Here is a 23,598-nt window from a genome sequence, read left to right as displayed (position 1 = left end):
AAGATAGACCCTTGTGAAGCATCTCGGTTAAATATTACAAAATCTGAGGAATACTGGGCATTGCTGTGTTTATTCCTTGTGCTTGGTTCCAGACACAGAATCTCTTTCATTTATCCGCATAATATTTTCTTGTACTAAGCCTTCTAGCCACCAAAATGACATCCATCACTGGGCGCCGTAGTCGAAAACACATCTGACACAGATATCCTTCAGAAGGGTCTCACAGAAACGGATAACTGGTGCCAGAGCCATGGCCTAAAGTTAAATGCCAAAAAATGCATAGTCATACCCTTCAGGAAAAACAAGGTTACCCCTAGCTACCATATAGGTGGCAATCCACTGAGCACAGAAGAAGTTATCAGGGACCTGGGGACCCAGGTTGACAGTAGCCTGTCATTCGACACCCATGTAGCTAAAGTAGTTAGGAAGACCTTCTACATTGCCCACCTTATCATGAAGGGATTCACATCTAGATCAAGGGAGGTCATAGTCTCCCTATACTCATCACTCATCAGACCAATGATTGAGTACAATGCCCCATTCGGAATGTATCTGACCCAACACTTGCAGCAGCTGGAGAGGCCACAAAAGTTCCTCACCAAAAGGATAAAGGGTCTCAAAAATCTGTCCTATGCTGCCCGACTGAAAGAACTCCAGCTCTATTCAGTCGCTTACCGCTTGCTCAGAGGTGACCTTTGCCTGACATGCAAGGCCATGTCAAACCCAGATTTGATGAATATGCTTCACCTCAAAAAATCTAGATCCGTCAGAGCCACAAGGGCGGGAGACTTAAACCTCGACACGGCTATTAATAGGACGTGCTGGAGGGATAGATTCATCACCCAAAGACTCCCTATGCTGTGGAACAAAATCCTGGTATATGTGAGGCAGAGCACCTCGCTGGCCTTGTTCAAGAAAAATCTTGACCAATGGATGGGAGATCGCAGATATACCCCAGAGATTACCTCAGTGTCACTGCTCGACAGAGGCACAGCAAAATAATGGGTATAGTTCCCCATACTAAAGGGGTGGCGTAAGCCACAAAACTATGGGCTAGGCTTGTAAATGCCCTCGGGCAGATAGCCTAGTATGAACCTAATCACAGGTTTACTGAGAGATGCGATTGTTCAAATTAGTTGATTAGCCATGCTGCAAGACTCAGAGTTTGGAGCAGAGTGTGCAGGATTTGACAGTTCTGCTGAGACAATAGATGGGGTGTCTGAGGCAAGTACCACGGAGAAAGGAGTGACATATTCCTTAGAAGCGGGTACCAGTGCTGGCGAGGCCAGTCCGGAGCAATCAGAATCATTTTTGTTTTTTCCAGTCTGACTTTTAGTAAAACCATGGAGAGCAGAGGCAGAAAGGGAAAGGCACAGTCTGATAGTTTTTCCAGTGGAAGGATAGAGCATCCACTTTCCAAAGCTTTTTTGTGGAAAATTCTTGTGCAGAATTTGTCCAACTGGTAGTTTTGGGGAGCGGCAAATAGATCTATGTCTGGGCTCCCCCATTTTCGTGTCAATATGATGAAGATTTGTGGATCCAGTTTCCATTCGTGTGGGTCCATAAGATTTCTGCTTAGGTCATCTGCCAGAGTATTTTGCTTTCCTGGCAGAAACTGAGCTTGTAGATGTATTTGGCAAGTCAAGGCTGTGTTCCACAAGGCCATGGCTAGTCTGCAAAGGGGGGAGGAGTGGGTACCCCCATGCTTGCTTATGTACCACATAAAGTACAGTTTTGTACCTACCATAAATGTAGATGTCCGATAGGTATGCATCTGCAGTCCTCGCATATGGGTTGTCCTGCCTCAGGCAGCCCTTCGGTCGGCCAGATTTCAAAGTCTGGGTCCGGCGTCGGCTGATGTCGCCCCCTCCCCGACGTCAGAGCACCTGGGGTACAAAAGCGTCAGCCGACGCCATCTTCCTCAATTTTTCTTGCCCCAGATGCCAGGTGCCCTCTAAGGAAGGCTAAATTTGGAGTAATGCAATAAATTCCAAACATGCACAGAAATATATATATATATATATATATATATATATATATATATATATATATATATATATATATAACAAATACACCATACCTGACTGCAGATACATACCTATCGGACATCTACATTTATGGTAGGTACAAAACTGTACTGTCCTTCAAGGATGCATCTGCAGTCCTCACATATGGGTAGAATACCATAGCCAATATGGGGGTGGTAGGAACTATGTAAAGGATGGTGTAGCTAAAATGCCCTGCAGGACTGCCGTAGCAAAGCCTGCTCTGGATCTGGAATACAAAGGTAAATTGTAATGCTTGGAAAATGTATGCACGGAGCTCCATGTAGCAGCTTCTAAAATGTCCTTGGTAGCCACCCCTCTTAAGAAGGCTGTGGAAGTGGCTGTGGCTCTGGTGGAATGAGTTCTAATGTTAGCTGGCACAGTTTTTCCATGAAAAGAGTAACAAAAACGAATGCAATTCCCCATCCATTTTGAAATTGTCTGTTTGGAAATTGCTTTTCCTTGTGCACCAGCAACATATGCTACAAACAGCTGGTCAGTTTTTCTGTAACTTTTAGTTCTGTCCAAGTAGTAGCGCAACTGTCTGTGAATGTCCATGGTGTGCAGAAGTGTTTCCCCTTTGTTTTGTGGATTTGGAAAGAAGGTAGGTAGGTGAATAGCTTGGTTTAATGTGACCCTGGATACCACCTTTGGCATATATGAAGGATTGGTTCTCAGTGAGACTCTGTCCTGATGAAAAATAAGAAATGGCTGTACTGCCATGAGGGCCTGTAACTCATACTCTTCTTGCTGAGGTTATGGCCAGAAGGAAGGCAGTCTTCCAAGACAGGAACTGTAGCTCTGCAGATGCTGCTGGTTCAAAGGGAGGCAGTGTTAGTTTTTCCAACACGAAGTTAAGGTCCCAAGTAGGTACTGGTGGTTTCCTTGGATGATTGATGTTTTTAATTCCTCTTAGAAACTGTCTTAGGAGAGGATGAGAGAAGACAGGTGGGTCAGTATTGTATTCTGCTGAAATTGCTGAAGCATGAATTTTAATGGAAGAGTAAGACAGGCCATTGTGGAGCATTTCTGCCAAGTATTCCAGGACATGTGCCATGTTCATCACTGTCGCATCCAGGCCCTTTGTGGTGCTCCAAGTGTGAAATCTTTTCCATTTTGCTGAATATGCCTTTCTTGTGGAAGGCCGGCGAGCTTCCATGATGATATCCTTCACACTCTTGGATAGCTTATCCTGGGGAGGAGTCAAGGTATTTTCCAGGCTGTTGGTTGCAAGGTTTTCAGGTTGGAATGCAGAGTTTTGTAATTGTGCTGTGTCAGGAGAAGTGGCCATTGAGGAAGAGGCCATGGTTTCGTGCGTGACATGCTCTTTAACAGTGGGTACCAGTGCTGTCTTGGCCAGTCCGGAGCTATCAGAATCACTTTTGGCTGCTCTGTCCTGATCTTCAGTAAGACCTTGGTTATTAATGGAAGAGGTGGAAATGCATACACTGTTAGAGTTCTCCAGCTGAAAGAGAAGGCGTCCACTCTCCATGCTTGTGGGTGGTATTGATGATTGTGGGGGGAGGCAAAAAGATCTATGTCCGGCCTCCCCCATGATTGTGTTATCTGAAGAATGATGTCTGGGTGCAGCATCCATGATATTTCTGCTTAAACTGTCCGCCAGTATATTGTCCTTTCCTGGCACAAACTGGGATTGCAGCTCTATATTGAGTTTCAGGGAAAGTTCCCATAGATTCATTGCCAGTCTGCAAAGAGGGTAGGAATGGGTGCCTCCTTGCTTGTTTATGTACCACATAACTGTGGTGTCGTCTGTCCTTATTAGCAGGTGGCCTTGATGCAGAAAGTGTTTGAAGGCCTCGATTGCATGTATCACTGCCAGCATTTCCTTTTGGTTTATGTGCATGCATAGCTCTTTTTGTGACCATAGTCCTTGAATGCATCTGCCCTCCATGTGCGCTCCCCATCCGTGGTCTGAAGCGTCCGTTGTAATGGTTTGGCTGGCTATTGGTTTGCTGAAGGGCAGACCCCTGTTTGACTGGCTTGCTTGAGCCCACCACAGAAATTCCTTTTGAAGGCATGGAATGAGTGGTATCAAAGTTTAAGCTGTGACTGTGCTGAGTCCATAAACTCCTTGGGTACCATTGTAGTTTACTCATATGCAGCCTTGCTTGTGGAATTAGAAGAATGCAAGAAGCCATGTAACCCAGGGCCTGCAGGATTTTCCTTGCAGTCAGCTGAGTTTGTCTTGTCAGATTTTTGAAGTAATCCGGTAGTTGACTGTTTTTCTTCTGTGAGGAAAGCCATTTGGGTGGTTGTGTCAAGATTCGCACCCAGAAAAGTTATTCTTTGGGATGGAACAAGCCTTGATTTGTGAATGTTGACTGTATATCCCAAGGCCTGAAGTAGGTGGATGACATAATTCAAGTGTTTTACCAAAGTTTGTTGGCTGTCCGCTTTTATAAGGCAGCCATCCAGATATGGGTATATTTGAATCCCCTGAAGTCTGAAGTGTGCAATTACTGATGCCAGGCATTTCGTGAATGCTCTGGGCGCAGTAGATAAGCCAAAGGGCAATGCTGAGAATTGATAATGCTCTGAACCTGCAAGAAATCTGAGGTGTCTTCTGCAACTTTGTCTGATAGGGACATGCAGGTATGCCTCCTTGAGGTCTAGAGTTACCAGCCAAGACCCCTTGCCCAGCATGGGAAGGAGTTGCTGTAGAGTCAGCATTTTGAATTTTGGCACAATGAGATAAGTATTCAGTGCAGACAAGCCGAGAATAGGCCTCCATTGCTTTTCTTTTCTTGGAACAAGGAATAGTCTGGAATAAAATCCTTGGCCTTGTTCTGAGAGAGGAACCTTTTCTATAGCTTTCATTTGCATTAAGTTGGAGATTTGTTTCAAAGCCTCTGCCCTTTGATTCGGTGGCAGGTCTGGCATGCCTTTTCTTTTTGGTAATGTGTGAAAATGGAACCTGTATCCTTTGTCTATTATTTGTAGTGTCCATTTGTCCCTTGTAATACTGTGCCAATTTTCTGAGAATAAAGAAAGCTTTCCGCCCAAAGGTGCTTCCAATTGAGCCCTGGTTGGCGATGTCAAAGTAAAGTCATTGAGTCTGTCCTTGTGCAGCAGTTGTAGGTCCTGCACTACCTCTCTGGTTGGGAGGCTGCCATTGACGTCCTCTGTAGGAGCCTCTAGCTTGCCCTCTACCTCTGGCACGCCTGTTCTTGCCTCTCTGAAATCTCTCTGTGTCTGGAAAGGACCAATTCTTGGAAGGCCAATTTCTGCTGAATCTTGGTGGTTGGACTTGGAGAAAATCTTTGACTGTTTGTAAAGATTTTGCCTTTTCTTCAAATTTCTTTAAGACCTCCTGAGCAGTGGAGCCAAATAACTTCTGCTTTTCCAGTGGAGCATCCACAAGCTTTGCTTTAACATGGTCTGGCAGAGATTGTTCCTTCAGCCAAGCATGCCTACGTATGACTGCACCGGTCATAGCTGACCTACATGAAGCTTCCAATGCATCATAACCACACTGCAAGAAATGGTTGCTAACCTGTTGGGAGTTGTGTACCAGATCCTGAAGTGATTTGCGATCTAGGGGTTCAGGTGAAGACAGTTTTTTATGCAATTCATCTAACAAATACTCTTGGTACTGTATCATATGAAATTGACAATTTAATGCCCTCATAGAAAAAGTAGCAGACGTATACACTTTTTTACCCCATCTCTCTAAAGCCCTGGACTCCCTTTCAGAGGGGAGTGGATTTTTAGTAGTGGCAGCTGCAACCCCTTTAAGGCCCTGGGAAATAGTTTCTGGGTCAGCAGAGTGGGCCTTGTAAAGGAAAAGATGCGAGTCCGGGACCCTGTAGTACCTATCGGGTTTGACAGGAGCCGGAGGAAGAGTGTCAGGGGTTGTGCTAGACTCAGAGTACACATCATCAATGACATTCTAAACAGGAGGAATAGACAAAGGTCTATGCGGAGGTAAATGCAAGAAAGTCCTTAATCTCTTCCTGGAATCAGAGAATTCCTGGCCCTGCCATTGGAAATGCTCTCATAGTGTGAAGGGTCTCCCCAAAGAAAAGCTCTTCAGGAGGGGAGGCCGAGGGGATAGATTCCTCTGCATCAGAATCCTCGTAGGCCAAAAAAGCCTCCTCCTGGTAGTCCGAGAGAGTAGAGACATCAGAGGCCTCATTTGAGGAGTGGGGATCAGAGGGCTCAACCCTGGGCCTTTTGTCTAGAGGAGGTTGAGAGCCCCTGTCCGGATGAGGCTGTGAGCCCCTAATTAAGGAGATATGGTCCTCTGCTAAACTTAGAATCTGTGAACCTGTAGTGGGTCCCTGAGGGATAACCCTGGGAGGCAAAGCTTTTGAGTGTTTAGCAGCTTTAGCCCTTGAGAATGCCTTTATGGACATGGATGCAGGAGGCCTGGCTGCACCACGTGCTGGCGTAGTTTTGTCTAGAGGGATGGTGTCGGAAGGTTCCAGGACACCAGTTTCTGATGGAAATTCAGTAACCGACTCAGTAAGGGTCTCCGGGGCCGAGGTTGTCTGTTGAGCGGTTTCGGTGGTCGAAAATACCAAGGACTCTGTTTCAGCCGAGAGAGACACTCGCGGTAGGCCTGGCCGTGGTTTCAGCCGAAACCACGGCCCGCGTGTGTCGGTCCTTGTCCTTCCGTTTCTTGGTTAAATGTGAAGTCGGAGTCTCCGACGGCATATTGTAAGAAAAACTAGCCCCAAAAAATTCCTCTGCAAACTCCGCCCGACGCCTAAGAGTGCGTCGGTTGAAGGAAGCACAGGCAGAACAGGCTGAGACATCGTGGTCTGGGCCTAGGCAGGGGAGGCAGTAAGAGTGGAAATCCTTATGAGGCATTTGCTTCCCACAAGTTAAGCAATTATTAACTTTATCTGACATCGGCTGAGGCAAGAAAGAGTCCCCAACGGGGTACTTAGTTTTTGAAGTCTTCGGTAGCTGAATTACAGGAGCTGGCCGACCGGCACTTGCGAACTGCTTCTGCTTCGGGCACCACGCAGCAAGAAAGACTGAGGAAGATGGCGTCGGCTGACGCTTTTGTACCCCAGCCGCTCTGACGTCGGGGAGGGGGCGACATCAGCCGACACCAGACCCAGACTTTGGAATCCGGCCGACCAAAGGGCTGCCTGAGGCAGGACAACCCATATGTGAGGACTGCAGATGCATCCTTGAAGGACATCTGTGGTGTCGTCCATCTTTATCAGTAGTTTTCCTGGATGAAGGAAGTCCTTGAAGGCTGTCAGAGCATTTTGTACAGCTAGCATTTCTTTCTGGTTGACATGTAGGTGCATTTGATTTGGGCTCCATTCGCTCTGAATGCATCTTCTTGCCAGATTGGCCCCCCAAGCATAGTCTGATGCGTCTGTAGTCAGGGTTTGGGTGGTGGGGGTAGCATGAATGACAGTCCCTTGTTTCGGTGACAGGCCTCTGACCACCAATGGAACTCCTGTTGCAGACAAGGAATGAGAGGAATCATTGTTTCCAGGCTGTGAGACAATGTTGACTCCATAAGTTTTTTAGGTACCATTGAAGTTTCCTCCTATGCAGTCTTGCATATGAAATTAGTAGGATGCAGGATGCCATGAACCCCAAAGCCTGCAGAATTTGTCTTGCAGATAGCTGGGTTTTTGTGGCCACTTATTTGAAGTATGCTATAAATTGAATTTGTTTGTCTGGCATAAGGTAAGCCATCTGGGCAGCTGTATTCAAGCTTGCACCCAGGAATGTAAATATTTGAGAGGGTACCAGTTGTGATTTATTTTCGTTTATGGTGTACCCTAGGCATGTTAGAAGCCTTTCTACAAACGCCAGATGTTGTAGAAGAGTGTCCTTGTCCTCTGCCTGAATTAGACAATCGTCCAGATAACGATAAATCTGAATGTTTCTTTGTCTGTAAAATGCGATTACTGGTGCCAGGCACTTTGCGAAGACCCTGGGCGCAGTAGATAAGCCAAAGGGCAGTGCAGAGAACTGGTAATGCAAATATAGCCTGCTTTGGAGCGGAGGTCTAATCTGCAAGATTCCCTGATTGGGATATGCAGGTAAGCCTCTTAAATCTAGAGTTACCAACAAGGCACTCTTGCCTAGCATAGGCAGTAGCTGTTGTAGAGTCAGCATCTTGAATTTTGTAATGTCCAGGAAAGTATTTAGAATGGATAAGTCCAGAATTGGACGCCATGATTTGTCTTTTCCGGGTACCAGGAAAAAAGTCTTCAATAAAAACCTTGTCCTTTTTCCTTTTCTGGTACTGGTTGAATAGCCCCCATATCCATGAGAAACATGACTTGTTTCTGGGCCTCTGCCCACTGATTTGGGGGCAGATCTGGCCATCAGTTTGGAATTGGCAACGTGTGGAAATGAACTCTGTATCCCTGGGATACTATACTTAAGACCCACTGGTCCTGGGTAATTAGATGCCAATTTTGAGCATGAAGTGCTAGTTTTCCCCCCAAAGGGGCTGCCAAAAGATAAGTGCTTGGAAATGGCAGAGGGAAGTCATTGAGACCGTTTACCATAGGGTGGTGGCTTTGCTACTTCCTGATTTGGAGGTGGAGGCACCCCATTGTTTTGTCCTGCAAGATCCTTGTGACTGAAACCTGGAGCCTTTGGAATGTCTGGGTTTGACCTGAGCGGCTCTGCTGGGTACTGGAAAGGACCAATTCTTAGTAGGCCAGTGCCTACTGAACCTGGGTGGCTGCACTTGCAAGAAATCTTTTACAGTTTGCATAGATTTAGCTTTGTCTTCCATCTTTTTTAAAACTTCTTCTGCCTTCTAACCAAACAGACTGTCCTGCTGTAAAGGAGCATCCAACAATTTAGCTTTAACATGATCAGGCAGACTTTGCTCCTTGAGCCAAGCATGCCTTCTTATCACAGATCCAGTTACGGCGGCCCTGCAAGAGGCCTCCAAGGAATCAAAACCACATTGCAAAGTATGCTTTCCAACTTGTTCAGCTGAATGCAATAAATCCTGTAACTCTGTTTTCCACACAATAAGAAATCAATATTATTTTCTGTTTCAGTAAGCCCATGACATGCTGTTGATATTTAAGCATATAAAATTGACAGTTTAAAGCCCTGATTGACAGGTTTGCAGACGTACAGACCTTCTTACCCCATCTATCCAGCGCCCTGGAGTCTCTATCAGAAGGGGTAGGATTTTTAGCTGTAGAAGCCTTAACACCCTTGGGACCCTGAGACATTGTTTCAGGGTCAGCAGTAGGATTTTTGAAAAGAAACTTGTGGGAGTCCGAAACCCTGTAATATCTGTCTGGCTTACTAGGAGACGGAGGCAAGGAATCGGGAGCCATGCTGGATTCTGAGAAAACATCATTAATGTCTAAAACAGGAGGTATAGCCAAAGGCCTATGCTGAGGAAGAAGAAGAAAATCCCCAAGCCTCTTTTTGGACTCCGAAAAGTCCTGACTCTGCCAATGAAAATGTTCCCTTAAGGTATGCAAAGTCTCTCCAAAAGAAAATTCTTCAGGAGAAGCAGAAGGGATGGATTCTTCTGCATCAGAGTCCTCATAAGGGAGGAGAGAAAATTCCTGATCAGAAAAGGAGTTAGAAGAAATGGAAACCTGATGTGAAGATTCATAATCAGTGTCTTGCCTAGGCCTCTTACCAGGAGGGTGTTGGGAACCCCTGATCAAGGTAATTAAATCCTCAGCCATTTTGATAATTTGTTTTTTAGGCATAGGGACCTGAGCACGTGGCTCATGAGTCGGTTTTTTAGACAGAGTAGTTGGTTTTGGCCTGTTTTTTCATGATAGCGTCGGTTTAATATACAAATCTTAAGGCCTGAAAACACCCTCAGAAGCTGGTGCCTGCTCAGCGGCTCCGGTCCCATCCAAGGGAGAAACATCCATGGGTTCAATACTTTAAGAATCTCGCGGCATACCGAATGGGTCTCGGTAGAGGCCTGCGACTCAAAAGTAACTGGTATCAGGGGCTGCGAAAGCGCCTCACTGAGTACCGGCGACTGCATTAGGAGAAGCTTTGTCGTCTGTTTTGGACCTAGATGGTCTCTCATCTTTTTCTTTGCGTATTTTCTGAATTCCGGTAGTCAGATTGCTAACAGACAAAATTTCAGGATAGTTAAATCTTGAACCGAAGTATTTAGAAGCAAAAATATACAGACGCTTAATAATGCATTGGTTAAATTTAGAACAAAACCGACAGCAAGGCACATTGTGGTCAGGGCCTAGGCAAGGAATACAGTACAAATGAAAATCCTTATGAGGTATTTGCTTCCCACAAGTAATACAATTATTAACTTTTACTGACATCGGTAAGGAGCAAGAAAAAAAAAGTTTCCCCAATGGGGTACTTAGTTTTAGTTTGAAGACTTCGGTTATGAAAGTCTAAAACAAAAATTTCAGGAGTCGGCCGACCGGCACTTGCGAACTGCTTCTGCTTCGGGCACCACGAGGCAAGTAATACGGATTAAAATGGCATCGGCTGAATGTTTTATACCCCTGACGACCTGACATCATGGAAGAGGAGACAGCAACCGATGCAAGACCCAAGACTTTGTTATTCAGGCCAACTGAGGGCAACCTGCCTGCAGATTACGCAAATGTAATGACTGCAACAGTGTAACACGAAGAAAGTACAGTTTTGTACCTACCATAAATGTAGATGTCCGATAGATATGCAACTGCAGTCCTGACATATGGGTTGTCCTGCCTCAGGCAGCCCTTCGGTCGGCCGGATTCCAAAGTCTGGGTCCGGCGTCGGCTGATGTCGCCTCCTCCCCGACGTCAGAGCGGCTGGGGTATAAAGGCATCCGCCGACGCCATCTTCTTCAGTGTTTCTTGCCCCAGATGCCAGGTGCCCTCCAAGGAAGGCTAAATTTTGTGAATGGATAAACAAAAATTCCAGACATGCATAACAGTAAAACAGATACACCATAACAGATATCCCCAGCTAATAGGAAAGGGGGGGGGGTGGACCCAAGGGAAAAAACAGAGGGGTAGGAGGGAGGGTAAACCTGACTGCAGTTGCATATCTATCGGACATCTGCATTTATGGTAGGTACAAAACTGTACTATGTCCTTCAAGAATGCAACTGCAGTCCTGACATATGGGTTGACTACCATAGCCAAGCTGGGGGTGGTAGGATCTAAGCAAGGGATGGTGTAGCTAGAAGGCCCTGCAGGACTGCCGAAGCAAAGCCTGCTCGGGATCTGGAGTATAATGGCAGGTTGTAGTGTTTGGTAAATGTATGCACGGAGCTCCATGTAGCAGCCTCTAGGATGTCCTTTGTAGTCAGTCCTCTTAGAAAGGCTGTGGATGTGGCTATAGCTCTGGTGGAGTGTGATCCAATATTGGCTGACACACCTTTTCCATGATAAGAGTAACAGAATCTGATGCAATGTCCAATCCATTTTGAAATTTTGTTTGGAGACTGCTTTTCCTTGCACTCCAGCAGCATAAGCTACAAATAGTTGGTCAGACTTCCTGGTGGTCTTTGTTCTGTCCAAGTAGTAGCGTAATTGTCTGTGTATGTCCAAAGTATGCAGCAGCTTTTCCCCTTTATTTTGAGGATTGGGAAAGAAAGTAGGCAGGTGGATTGCTTGATTTAGAGACACCCTGGATATCACCTTTCGCATGAATGAAGGATTGGTCCTTAGAGAAACTCTGTCCTGATGAAAAATGAGAAAGGGAGGTACTGCCATGAGGGCCTGTATCTCCGATACTCTTCTTGCTGAGGTAACTGCCAACAGGAAGACCGTTTTCCAGGAGAGAAATTGCATTTCTGAAGATGCTGCTGGTTCAAAAGGAGGAAGAGTTAATTTTTCCAAGACGTAATTGAGGTCCCATGCAGGAACTGGTGGTTTTCTGGGAGGTTTGATATTCTTTATCCCTCTTAGAAACTGTCTTAGCAAGGGATGCGAAAACACAGGTGGGTCACAGTTGTAATTTGCTGAGATTGCTGAAGCGTGGATTTTAATGGAAGAATATGAGAGGCCACTATGAAACATTTCTGCCAAGTATTCTAATATCTGAGGTATGCTCATCACGGATGCATCCTGGCCCTTGTTGGCATTCCAGATGATGAATCTCTTCCACTTGGCCGAATAGGTTTTTCTGGTGGAAGGTCTGCGTGCTTCCAGCAAGATTTCCTGAACTTTTTCTGAGAGGGAGTCATGGGTCAAGGTCATGGAACCCTCCAAGGTGTCAGCTGCAATGTTTGCAGGTTTTGATGAACAGTCCTGTAATTGTGCTGAGTTAGGAGCAGAGGCCATTGATGCAAGGGCCACGGTTTGGTGTGAGTTATGCTCAGCAGCAAAGGATACCAGTGCTGCCTTGGCCAGTCTGGAGCTATCAGGATTCCTTTTGGTTGTTCTGCTTTGATCTTCAGTAACACCTTGGTCAGTAAAGGCAGAGGAGGGAATGCATAAATTGTTAGGGAATTCCAACTGAAGGAAAGAGCATCCGTTCTCCAGGCTAGAGGATGGTGTGTCCTTGTGCAGAACCTTTCCAGGTGATGATCGAGATGAGAAGCAAAGAGATCTATGTCCTGTCTTCCCCATGCAGTTGTTGTTTGTGAGAAAATGTGTGGATGTAGCATCCATTCGTGTGGATCCAAGAAATTTCTGCTCAACCTGTCCGCCAGAACATTGTCCTTGCCCGGAACAAACTGGGATTGCAAGTGGATGTTCAGTTTCAGGGACTTTTCCCAAAGAGTCATTGTTAATCTGCAGAGGGGATACGAGCGAGTGCCCCCTTGTTTGTTTATATACCACATGACAGTGGTGTTGTCTGTCCTTATTAGCAGATGACCTTGCTGAAGTGATTTTCCAAAGGCTTCTATTGCATGTATCACTGCCAACATTTCTTTTTGATTTATGTGCAGATGCACTTCCATGGGAGTCCATTGTCCTTGAATGCATCTGCCCTCCATGTGTGCCCCCCATCCATGGTCTGAGGCGTCTGTTGTAATGGTTTGACTTGTTTGAGCTTTGTTGAAAGGCATGCCTTTGTTTAAATGACTTGCTTGAGCCCACCACAAAAATTCCCTTTGCAGGCATGGAATGAGTGGTATTACGTCTTCTACGTTGTGGCTGTGTTGAGACCACAAGCTTTTTAGGTACCATTGTAGCTTTCTCATGTGTAGTCTTGCCAGAGGAATCAGAAGAATGCAAGATGCCATGAACCCCAGGGCCTGCAGAATCTTCCTTGCGGTCAGCTGGGTAAGCTTTGCTAGGCTTTTGAAGTAATCTGGTAAATGTTCTTGTTTCTCCTCTGTGAGGAAAGATTTTGTGATTGTGTCCAGTTTTGCTCCTAGAAAAATAATCTTTTGGGATGGCAGTAGTCTTGATTTTTGAATGTTGACTGTGTATCCCAAAGCCTGTAGCAACTGAATGACATAATCCAAGTTTTTTGTCAAAGTTTGTTTGCTGTCTGCTTGAATGAGGCAGTCGTCCAGGTAAGGGTATATTTGAATCCCCTGGAGCCTGCAATGTGCAACTACTGATGCCAAGCATTTCGTGAATACTCTGGGCGCAGTAGATAAGCCAAACGGCAATGCTGAGAATTGATAATGCTCTGTTCCTGCAAGAAATCTGAGGTATCTTCTGCAACTGTGTGATTGGGACATGCAGGTATGCCTCCTTGAGGTCCAGAGTAACCAGCCAAGACCCCTTGCCCAGCATGGGAAGGAGTTGCTGTAACGTCAGCATTTTGAATTTTGGCACAATGAGAAAAGTGTTTAGTACGGACAAGTCCAGTATAGGCCTCCATTGTTTTTCTTTTCTTGGAACAAGGAACAGCCTTGAATAGAATCCCTGGCCTTGTTCCTGAGGAGGAACCTTCTCTATTGCTTTTATTTGTAACAGCTTTGAAACTTCTATGAGTGCCTCTGCCCTTTGATTTTGTGGCAGGTTTGGCATGCCTTCTCCCGTTGGTAAGGTATGGAAGTGGAACCTGTAACCTTTGTCTATTATGTCCAGAATCCATTTGTCCTTGGTTAAAATGTGCCAGTTGTTTGAGAATAAGGATAATTTTCCGCCTAGAGGTGCTTCTCTTTGAGCCTTGGTAGGCGGAGTGAAAGTTAAGTCATTGTGATTGTCCCTGTGGTGCAGGTGAACTACCTGCGCCACTTCTCTGATTTGGTGGTTGCCATTGGCGGCCTCTGTAGGAGCCTCGGTATTGTCCTCTACCTCGAGCACGCCTGTTTTTCCCCCTTTGAAACTTGTCAGAGTCTGGAAAGGACCAATTCTTTGAAGGCCAATTCCTACTGAATCTGGGTGGCTGAACCTGGAGGAAATCCTTGACTGTCTGTACTGATTTTGCCTTTTCCTCAATAGACTTCAACACATCCTGTGCATTAGCACCAAAAAGCTTCTGTTTTTCCAGAGGTGCATCCAGGAGCTTTACTTTAACATGGTCTGGCAGTGGCGGTTCTTTCAACCAAGAATGTCTACGTATAACGGCCCGTCATAGCTGCCCTACATGAAGCTTCCAATGCATCATAACCACACTGAAGAAAATGACTGCTAACCTGCTGGGTATTATGAACCAAATCCTGAAATGCCTTTCTATCTATAGGCTCAGGAGAGGATAACTTTTTCTGCAAATCATCCATTAAGTAATCCTGGTACTGAAACATATGAAAAAGGCAGTTAAGTGACCTCATGGCAAGGGTGGAAGAGGTATAAACTTTTTTGCCCCATCTCTCCAGGGACCTAGCTTCCCTGTCAGCTGGCAGAGGGTTTTTGGCCGAGGAAGTAGCCACTCCTTTGGGGCCCTGTGAAATAGTTTCTAGATCCACAGAGTGGGCCTTAAAGAGATGCTTATGAGTTTCAGGGACCCTGTAATATCTGTCTGGCTTGACAGGAGCAGGAGGGAGAGAATCAGGGGAAGCACTGGAGTCAGAGAATACATCATCCAGGACGTCCAAAACTGGAGGAATAGCTAAAGGCCTGTGCTGAGGTAACTTTAGGAAGGTACTTACTTAGCCTTTTCCTGGAATCAGAAAATTCCTGACCCTGCCACTGAAAGTGTTCTCTCATGGAGTGGAGAACTTCACCGAAAGAAATATCCTCTGGAGGAGAGGCAGAGGGAATTGATTCCTCAGCATCAGAGTCCTCATAGGCCTGGAAGGATTCTTCTTGGGTATCTGAGTGCTCTGAATCTCCAGAGGCTTCATCTGAAGAGAGGGTGTCTGCCTGTTCAGTTCTAGGCCTTTTTTCTGCAGGCGGCTGAGAACCTGTGTCTGGGTGCGGCTGAGAACCCCTGATAAGAGAGATTAGATCTGCAGCTAGAGTCATGATCTGTATCAGAAGAAGGGCCCTGAGAAGTAGGCTTAGGATGGGCCTTGGCTTGGCTGGCAGCCTTAGCACGTGCAAAGGCCTTGATGGACATGGATACAGGAGGCCTAGCCTCCCCACGTGCAGGGGTAACTTTGTCCACAGGAATGGTGTCGGGGTAGATCTAGAGCTTCGGTTTCTGGAGGAAAATCAACAACCGGCACCGGTGAAACCTCCAGGACCGAAGAACGCGGTAAAGCATTGTCGTCGGCCTGGAGCGGTTGAATTACAGCTTCCGAAGGGACCGATGTACTTGCGGAGGGCTTAGGCGTGGTATCAGTGGACGACGCGGGCCGAGAATGTCGGTCCCGGTCCTTGTGTTTTTTGGTAGTTTGTGCTGTCGGTTGTTCCGACGGCATGATATAAGCGAAAGAGTCGCCAAAAAAGTCTTCGGCAAATTCTGCCCCGCGCCTGAGTGTGTGCTTATTAAAGCAAGCACAGGCAGCACAGGCCGAGACGTCGTGGTCTGGGCCCAGGCAAGGGAGGCAGTAAGTAAGTCCTTATGAGGTATTTGTTTACCACAAGACAAACAATTAACTTTTTCAATTTTTTCTGACATCGGCTGAGGCAAGAAAAAATGTTCCCCAACGGGGTACTTAGCTTTAGATGACTTTGGTTAACTGAAAACACAGGAGCTGACCGACCGGCACTTGCGAACTGCTTCTGCTTCGGGCACCGCACGGCAAGAAAGACTGAAGATGGCGTCGGCGGATGCCTTTATACCCCAGCCGCTCTGACATCGGAGAGGAGGCGACATCAGCCGACGCCGGACCCAAACTTTGGAATCTGGCCGACCGAAGGGCTGCCTGAGGGAGGACAACCCATATGTCAGGACTGCAGTTGCATTCTTGAAGGACATCATCACAATCCTGTGTGATGGAATCAATAGAGACTTGGGGGTGGAGCCTAAATGGCCAAGTGGAAGTAGCAACATTTTAGATCTCTGCAGCAAAATCAAAAACAGGACAATATTTACTTCTAAGGAAAATTACTTCACACACTATTTTTATAACAGTGTAAGTTCACTTGCCTCCAAATTTGCCAAGTTTCATCAACCTTTTCCTGTCAGATTCTGAGACTTTCTGGCTAGAAGAAAAATGAACTCTAAAGGCATTATCACTGTGACACTTCTCTGAAGGATATGTAGCTGGTGACAATACTACTTTGCGAGTCATCACTGAAATTAGATGGTATTCAGAACTTTAAAAATGTTCCAACAGCACCAAAGTAAAATATTGGACGTTAAGAATGCTCTAAATAACACGGGGGGATTAAAAGAGGAAGAAACTCAAACAGAATATTTATTAAAACAAAACACTTTGTTATTAAACAAAAAGTACAGTTGTGTACACTTACCATAAATGTAGATGTTAGAGTGTATTCACTGTTGCAGTAATTACATTTGGGTAATCCTGCTGGCAGGTTGCCCTCAGTCAGCCTGAATTCCAAAGTCTTGGGTCCTGCGTCGGCTGCTGTCACCCCTTCCCTGACGTGAGGTCGTCAGGGGTATAAAAAAAGCAGCTGACGCCATTTTTAGTTTTTCTTGCCCCAGATGTCAGGTGACCCCTAAAAGGGTCGCCAAAATTTATAAGTATATATAAAATTACATGCAGCAATATAAACTTTACCTTCATCTACAAGCAAACACACCACATAGGTTGTATAATCAGAGAAGTAAAGATAGGATCCATCAGAAGAAAAGGGGGATGGTGGGTGGGTAAACTGGACTGCAACAGTGAATACACTAACATCTACATTTATGGTAAGTGTATACAACTGTACTATGTTCTTCGTGTTTCACTGTTGCAGTCATTACATTTGGATAGATTCCCAAAGCTATGGTAGGGAGACTGGTGCTAAACAGCATTAGGAGCGGCTATGAGACCCTGCAGAACTGCAGTGGCAAAGCCTGCCCTGGATTTAGAGTAGAGTGGCAGATAGTGCTTTGTAAAGGTGTGCACTGAACTCCAAGTAGCTGCCTCTAAACTGTCCTTGGTTGGTACTCCCCTGAGGAAGACTGTTGAAGTGGCTGCAGCTCTGGTGAAATGTGGCCTAATGCCCTTAGGCACTGGCTTGCCATGGTGCAAGTAACAGAAACAAATGCAATGGCCTATCCACTTTGAAATAGTTTGCTTTGAGATGGCCTTTCCTTGTGATCCTGCAGCATATGCCACTAGTAATTGCTCTGTCTTCCTGAAAACTTTGGTTCTGTCCAAGCAGAATCTAAGCTGTCTGTGTATGTCCAAATAATGCACAATTCTCTCACCCTTGTTCTGTGGATTTGGATAAAAACCAAACCATTCATCTGCCAACTTAAGGGCCACACTGGACACTACTTTAGCCATAAATGTTGGGTTAGTCCTCAGGGCGACCCTGTCTGGATAAAAAATGATAAAAGGTTCCACAGCCATGAGTGCCTGCAGCTCTGAAACTCGTCTTGCAGAAGTTACTGCTAGGAGCAGAGCGGTTTTCCAAGATAAAAATGTTATATCAGCAGTAGCAGCTGGCTCAAAAGGAGGCAGGGTGAATTTTCCAAGACATAGTTGAGGTCCCATGCAGGGAAGGTGATCTCCTTGGAGGCCTTAAAATTTTGGCTTCTCAGAGATACTGTTTTAATAAGGGATGAGAAAAGATTGGTGGCTCTGCATTGTAATGAGCCGAAATGGTAGAGGCATGAATTTTAATAGATGAGAAAGATAAGCCTTTGTCCAGCATCTCAGTTAAGTATTGCAAAATCTGAGGAATATTTGGCACAGCTGTATATCTGTTCCTTGTGCCCGATTCCAAGCACAGAATCTCTTCCATTTTCCAGCATAAGATTTTCTAGTACTAGGCTTTCTGGCTTCCAAGATGACATCCCATCACAGCTTTACTGAGAGGTGTGCTTTGTATGACTACATTATCCACCATACTGCCAGGTTTACAGTCCTGAGTTGGCTGTGCAGGATCTGATTGTTTTGCTGGGACAGAAGATGAAGTACTTGAGGGAAGGTCCAAGCTGGGCATTGAGACAGGCTCCTTAGTATTGGGTACCAGTACTGGTGGGGCTAGTCTGGGGCAATCAGTATCATCTTTGGCTTCTCCTATCTGACCTTTAGGAGTACCTTGGGGAGGAGAGGCAGAGGGGGAAAGGCATATACTGATAGGGTGTGTCCACTTTCCATGCTTGTCTGTGATAAATCCTTGTGCAGAATCTTTTTAGTTGGTAGTTGTGAGGGGAGGCAAATAGATCTATGTCCAGGCATCCCCATTTGCTTGTTATAATGCTGAAGACTTGTGGATCCAGCTGCCACTTGTGGGGATCCATGCGGTTTCTGATTAGTTCGTCTGCCAGAGTATTTTTCTTTCCTGGCAGGAAATGTGCCTGCAGATGTACTTGGTAAGTCAATGCTGTGTCCCACAAAGTCATGGCAGTCTGCAAAGGGGGTAAGAATGTGTGCCCCCCTGCTTGTTTATATACCACAGGATGGTGGTGTTGTCTATCAGTAGTTGACCTGGATGAAGTAGGTCCTTGAAGACTGTCAGGGCATTTTCAACAGCTAGCATCGCTTTTTGATTGATATGTAGATGCATTTGGTTTGAGGTCCATGTGCCCTGAATGCATCTTCCTGCCATGTGGGCCCCCCAGGCATAATCTGATGCATCCGTTGTTAGTGTCTGCCTGGCTGGGGATAATGTGAATGGCTGTCCCTTGTTTTGGTGACAAGCCTTTGCCCACCATCGAAACTCCTGTTGCAGGCAGGGAATGAGAGCAATCATAGTTTCCAGGCTGTGGCAATGTCGAGTCCAAACACTTTTTAGGTACCACTGAAGTTTCCTCATATGCAGCCTTGCATATGGTATTTGAGGGAGCAGGATGCCATGAAGCCCAAAGCCTGCAGAATTTTTCTTGCAGATAACTGGGCCTTTGTTGCTAACATTTTGAAATAGGCAGTCAGTTGCCTTTGTCTGGCATGAGATAAGCCATCTTGGCAGTTGTATTTAAGTTTGCACACAGGAATATTATCTCGAGAGGGTACTAGTTTTGATTTATTTTCGTTGACTGTGTACCCTAGGCATGTTAGAAGTCTTTTTACAAATGCCAGATGCTGTAGTAGAATGTCCTTGTTCTCTGCTTGAATTAGACAGTCGTCCAAGTAAGGATATATTTGTATTCCTTTGTCTGCAAAATGCAATTACTTGTGCCAGGCACTTTGTAAAGACCCTGGGCGCAATAGATGAGCCAAAGGGCAGTGCAGAGAATTGGTAATGCATTGAGCCAGCCTTGAATTTGAGGTATCTTCTGCATATTTGTCTGATTGGGACATGCAGGTATGCCTCTTTTAGATCTAAAGTCACAAGCCAAGCGTTCTTGCCCAGCATGGGCAGAAGCTGCTGCAAAGTAAACATTTTGAATTTTGGTATATCCAGGAATGTGTTCCCAATAGATAGGTCCAGTATTGGCCTCCAGGCCTTGTCCTTTCTGGGTACCAAGAACAGTTGAATAAAATCCTTGCCCCCCGCTCTTGCTCTGGAACTTGTTGAATGGCCCCCATGTCCATGAGGGCTGGGACTTGTTTTTGTGCCTCTGTCCATTGATTTTTTGGTAGATTTGGCCAGCCGTTTGCCTTTGGCAGGGTATGGAAATGGAACCTGTAGCCTTGTGACAATATTTAGAACCCATTTGTCCTGAGTTATAATGTGCCAATTTTGAGGGAAAAAAGTGCTAATTTTCCCCCTAAGGGTGCTGCCAGGAAATAAGTGCTTGGTGCAGACAGGGGGAAGTCATTGGGACTGTTTCCTGTAACGTTGTGATTTGTCTTCTCCACTTTTGGAGGTAGAAGCACCCCATTGCTTTGATCAGTATGAACCTTGCACCTGGGATCTGCCCCTTTGAGGTCTGTTTGACTCAGGAAAAGAACAATTCTTTGTTCAGGGGTCAGACTAGACTCTGAAAACACATCTACAATGTCAAACAGGTGGAATGGCTAGAGGCCTGTGTTGAGGTAGTAAAAGGAAGTCCCTGAGCCTCTTTTTAGATTCTGAAAAATCTTGGCTCTCCCAGTGGAAGTGCTCCCTCATGGTATGTAAGGTTTCCCCAAAAGAATTGTCCTCTAGAGGAGAAGCTGAAGGAATAGATTCTTCAGCATTAGAATCCTCATAGGGGGGAATAGAATATTCCGGGTCAGAAGAGGAATCAGAAGAAACAGAAACCTGATCTGAAGATTCATAGTCTGTCTCTTGCCTAGGCCTCTTATCAGGAGGGGGATGGGAACCCCTGATCAAGGTAATCAAGTCTTCGGCCATTTCGAGCATCTGTTTTCTGGGCACGGAGGCCTGTCCACGTGGCTCATGAGTTTCTTTTTTCTTTGAAGGTGCTTTAGTCTTTGCCTTTGAAGCTGAAGTTGGTTTAATGTATATATGTTTAGGTCTGAATACACCCTCACAAGCCGGTGCCTGCTCAGCGGCTCCAGACCCATCTGAAGGAATAGTGTCGAGGCTCCAATCAATACCTTGAGTACAGCGGCATCGCCAACTCCACGTGGGAGTCGGTAGCGGCCTGCGACTCTAAAGTAGCGGGCATCAGGGGCTGCGAAAGCGCATCACTGAGAGCCTGCGACTGGCTTAGGAGAAGCTTTGTCGTCGGTTTTGGGCCTCGGTTGTCCATCTTTTTCTTTGCATTTTTTGTGAACTCCAGTAGTCGGATGGCTATCCAATGACATTTCTGGATAATTAAACCTGCGTCCAAAATAGTTTAATGCAAAATCATACCGACGCTTAATAGTGCGTTGGTTAAATCTAGCACAAAACCGACAACCTGAAACGTTATGGGCAGGGCCTAGACAAGGAATACAGTAAGAATGAAAGTCTTTATGAGGTATTTGCTTTCCACAAGAAATACAATTATTAACTTTTTTTGACATCTGTCTGGAGCAAGAAAAAAAGTCTTCCCAACGGGGTACTTAGCTTTAATGAAGACTTCGGATTTGAAATTCGAACACAAATCTCAGGAGTCGGCCGACTGGCACTTGCGAACTGCTTCTGCCTCGGGCACCACACGGCAAGAAAGACTAAAGAAAATGGCGTCGGCTGCTTCTTTTATACCCCTGACGACCTGACATCAGGGGAAGGGGCAACAGCAGCCGACACAGGACCCAAGACTTTGGAATTCAGGCCGACTGAGGGCAACCTGCCAGCAGGATTACCCAAATGTAATGACTGCAACAGTGAAACACGAAGAACATCAGACCATCTCAAAAACAGAGAAAGGAAATACAACTTAAATATATTCTGTTAAAGACTACCTAGTTATTTTTTTTCTTCTTAGATTCCAAAATTATTAAACCTGCAAGGAGGACTTTCCTATGGCATCAAAAAAGCACAGCACTACAGATAAATCCATGCCTCCTCCAAAATCTACAGTAATAAAATTCCTTTATTTCTTTGATAAAGCCTTGATTCTTAAAACAGCTTGGGGAAAAAGCTCCATTAAAATATGATCAGAACATCATAATATTTGCTAATAACTCTGCTAAAACCTTAGAAGAGAGGGAAATGTTGACCTCTTGTGAAAACATTCAAACAAAATGGGATCAAACAAATAATTTATCCTGCTAAAATAAAAATCCAAATTGCATCAGAATTTCACAATTTAGAAACTCCTTCCTTCAAAAAGGATAAGCTTTTACCAACTACTTAAGACACGGACTGGACATCCCTCGCCTTAAAAAAGCTCCCAAAAAAAACTCTTGGTCCAACACACAGAACAAAAAATAAATATAACCTCCAACGCCACCAAGAAAGACCATGAAGAACGCCAGCTCTTAAGTAAAACAATTTTCTTATTCCTTAACACCGTCATACAATACTCTCCACAAATTCCATCCACTTTTAAGCAGAACGTAAAGGGAATATTTGGAAGGAAATAAAACGGTAAAGTTGTGAGAAAAATGGAGTATGTGCAATACTCTCATTACAGAACTAAGACAATGCCCATTCTCATCATTCAGGTAATTGTGTTAAACACTTGTCATAGTTTGCCTTTTTTTTTTTTTTTTTTTTTTAACACTTCATAATTGAATTTGCTTAAGTGTTCAATTACATTCAATTCTACCATCATTTTGGTAGAATACTGTATCTGAAGGAACTTCAACTAAATAGAAATACTGTACAAAAAATGTGATGTGTACAAAAGTGCGACACTCCGAAATCAACCACTGTTTTAACTACCTTCCGTAATTCGACTGTCACTTCATTTCGGTGTCTTCTCATAGTCTGCAAATAAAAGAATAAAACACTGTCAAGGACAACCACATTAGCTGCAACAAGATAACCATTACACTAAAGAACACACTCCCTAAAGCAGGAATACTGTTTTATTACATTAAAACAAGACAAGCACAAAATACACTTATCAAAATATACAGCAAGTCATATGTTAACTAGTAATAATGCAGATCAAACAAAAGTTATTTTAACACAGTAAAGATATCAACCCATGATTCGCCTATACAAAAAAGACAAAGCTAGCTTCATGTTGCACTGTTTTTCATGTTTTAACACCTTGGATGGCAGCAAAATAACTCTGTTAAATAAGAGTTTCTCTCATAATTCTCTAAAAACATACCAACTGATGGACAAACTCTGCCAGACAAATGTTTATTTCAAGTCATATGGTGTCTAACAAATTTAAAAACTCCACATAAGAGGCGACAGAACTGTTCCAATTACAGAAAATAATTTGCCTTGTCACAATTAATCAAATTCCTGTACAATGGGTTATGTTATTTTTTAATCACACATGGACTGAAACATTATATATTAAAAATGAATTCACTGCAAAATAATTAATGTAATTAGAATGTTTGTCCAGCACATCTAAATTGCTAATATTTGTATACTTTCACATATATAAAAGTGTTCCTAGTCAACTCGGTCACTAAACATTTCATGGATTTTATGAGTACTAAACAGTCCAAGTAGAAATCACCAGGTAAACCATTCTCCAAAAACTAGGATTACCACCCATCTCTGTTTATGCAAGAGAGTCCCTAAATGGGCAGTTACGTAATGCATTAAAAAAAAAAAAAAAAAAAAAAAGGCAAATGACATTCTACAACAGTGAGCTATTTTAGTAGATAATCGACGTCCAGCTCTTTATACTGGTTTTGGGTAAGGTCGGTATTGCAAAACCTCTTATTCCTATAAAAATGTCCCATTTTTGAACATCTGAAAAGGTGGCAATGCTGCCAAAAATGTGAGAA

General features: G+C 44.7%; 1 protein-coding gene across 1 annotated transcript in view; it reads right to left on the bottom strand.

Moving 5' to 3' along the window:
- KPNA3 (karyopherin subunit alpha 3) overlaps positions 1-23,598 on the bottom strand; it is a 1,434,883-nt gene that overhangs the window by 1,134,879 nt on the left and 276,406 nt on the right. The window contains exon 2 of the mRNA XM_044072030.1: positions 22,565-22,609. Within this exon, the coding sequence (XP_043927965.1) occupies positions 22,565-22,609 (45 nt within the window). The remainder of the gene's footprint in view (positions 1-22,564; positions 22,610-23,598) is intronic.

This window comes from Protopterus annectens, chromosome 5.part0 (assembly GCF_019279795.1).
Source record: "Protopterus annectens isolate FY-2018-M chromosome 5.part0, PAN1.0, whole genome shotgun sequence".
NCBI classification, from domain to species: domain Eukaryota; kingdom Metazoa; phylum Chordata; order Ceratodontiformes; family Protopteridae; genus Protopterus; species Protopterus annectens.
Note: the sequence above shows the minus strand (reverse complement) of the source record. Positions and strands in the feature narration are given on the sequence as shown.